The sequence below is a fragment of the Equus quagga genome, chromosome 1, assembly GCF_021613505.1.
Source record: "Equus quagga isolate Etosha38 chromosome 1, UCLA_HA_Equagga_1.0, whole genome shotgun sequence".
In the NCBI taxonomy this organism is placed as follows: domain Eukaryota; kingdom Metazoa; phylum Chordata; class Mammalia; order Perissodactyla; family Equidae; genus Equus; species Equus quagga.
Genome location: NC_060267.1, coordinates 84633811 through 84635123, shown reverse-complemented (window position 1 = coordinate 84635123; position 1313 = coordinate 84633811). Strand labels below are relative to the sequence as shown.

General features: G+C 45.4%; 1 protein-coding gene across 1 annotated transcript; it reads right to left on the bottom strand.

Moving 5' to 3' along the window:
- Positions 1-279: 279 nt before the first annotated feature.
- LOC124229472 (olfactory receptor 1L4-like) lies at positions 280-1313 on the bottom strand. The gene has a single exon (XM_046644687.1). It carries the CDS (start codon positions 1213-1215, stop codon positions 280-282), a length of 936 nt encoding a protein of 311 aa, XP_046500643.1. The 5' UTR covers positions 1216-1313.

Below are 1313 nucleotides of genomic sequence, written 5' to 3'. Positions count from 1 at the left end.
GAGTTATTTAGAAATAGTTTTATTCTACTTTTTGGCTGGCAGGAATTGTTTTCCTGAAATCTGGATTCCTAGCAATACCTGGCCTGGAATTGAACATATATTTGGTCAGTCATTGATAGAAAATAAGTATTCTAGCTTCTGGGTCAATGCTTTTTCTGTTATTCAACAGTACCTTTCATGACCTCTTTGGGTGCCATGTAAAAAATGGGTAGGAAGGAAGGGTACCTAATCATCCTTTAAGTCATCTCTCAATTATGACACTTTATGTTGTTATTCCTGCTATGAGTGAATTCTAAACCTTAATTTTCTCATACCCATCTTCATATCTTTGTTCCTCAGGCTGTAGATGAAAGGGTTCAGCATGGGTGTCACCACTGTGTACATGAGTGTGGCTACCCTGTCTTTAACCACTGAGTACATGGACAGGGGTCTAAAGTAGACATAGATGATACTTCCATAGAACAAGACCACTACAGTGAGGTGGGAGCCACAGGTAGAGAAAGCTTTCCACTTCCCAGCTGCAGAGGGGATTCTGAGCACAGTAACGATGATTCTCAGGTAGGAGAAGAGGATGCACAGGAAGGGGGTCACAATGACAGCCAGGGTCTCGGTCATGACCACCATCTGGTTGGAGGAAGTATCAGAGCAGGATAGCTTTAACACAGGCTGGGTATCACAAAAAAAGTGCTTAATGACATGGGAGGCACAGAAAGACAGCTGGGACATGAGTAGCACATAAAAGATGGAGTGCACATGGGAGATGGTGCAAGAACCCAGCAACATGAGGAGGCAACGCCGTGGGTTCATAACCACATCATAACGTAGGGGGTTGCAGATGGCTACCAGCCGGTCTATGGCCATCGAGGCCAGTAAGTAGCTGTCAGTGTTCCCAAAGGCCATGAAGAAGTACATCTGAATGAGGCAGCCCACATAGGAGATAGACTTTGTGTCTGACAGGAAATTGACCAGCATCTTGGGCACAATGTCTGTTGTGAAGCAGATATCCATGAAGGACAGGTTGCTGAGAAAAAAGTACATAGGTGTATGGAGCCGGGAGTCCGAGTGGATGGCCAGGATGATGAGTACATTCCCTACCATGGTGACCAGGTACATGATGAAGAAGATGGCAAAGAGGGGCTTCTGTAGGTGAGGGTTGGAAGAGATGCCCAGGAGGATAAAGCCTGAGGTGCTGCTGCTGTTGTTCTTGATCTCCATGTCTGACTCCCTGGATGTAGGATGGAGAAACGGTAGGAGAGATATGAAGGTAATTTCATCATGACAGCTTCTTCTCTAACCTCCAGCCTATAAAAAAA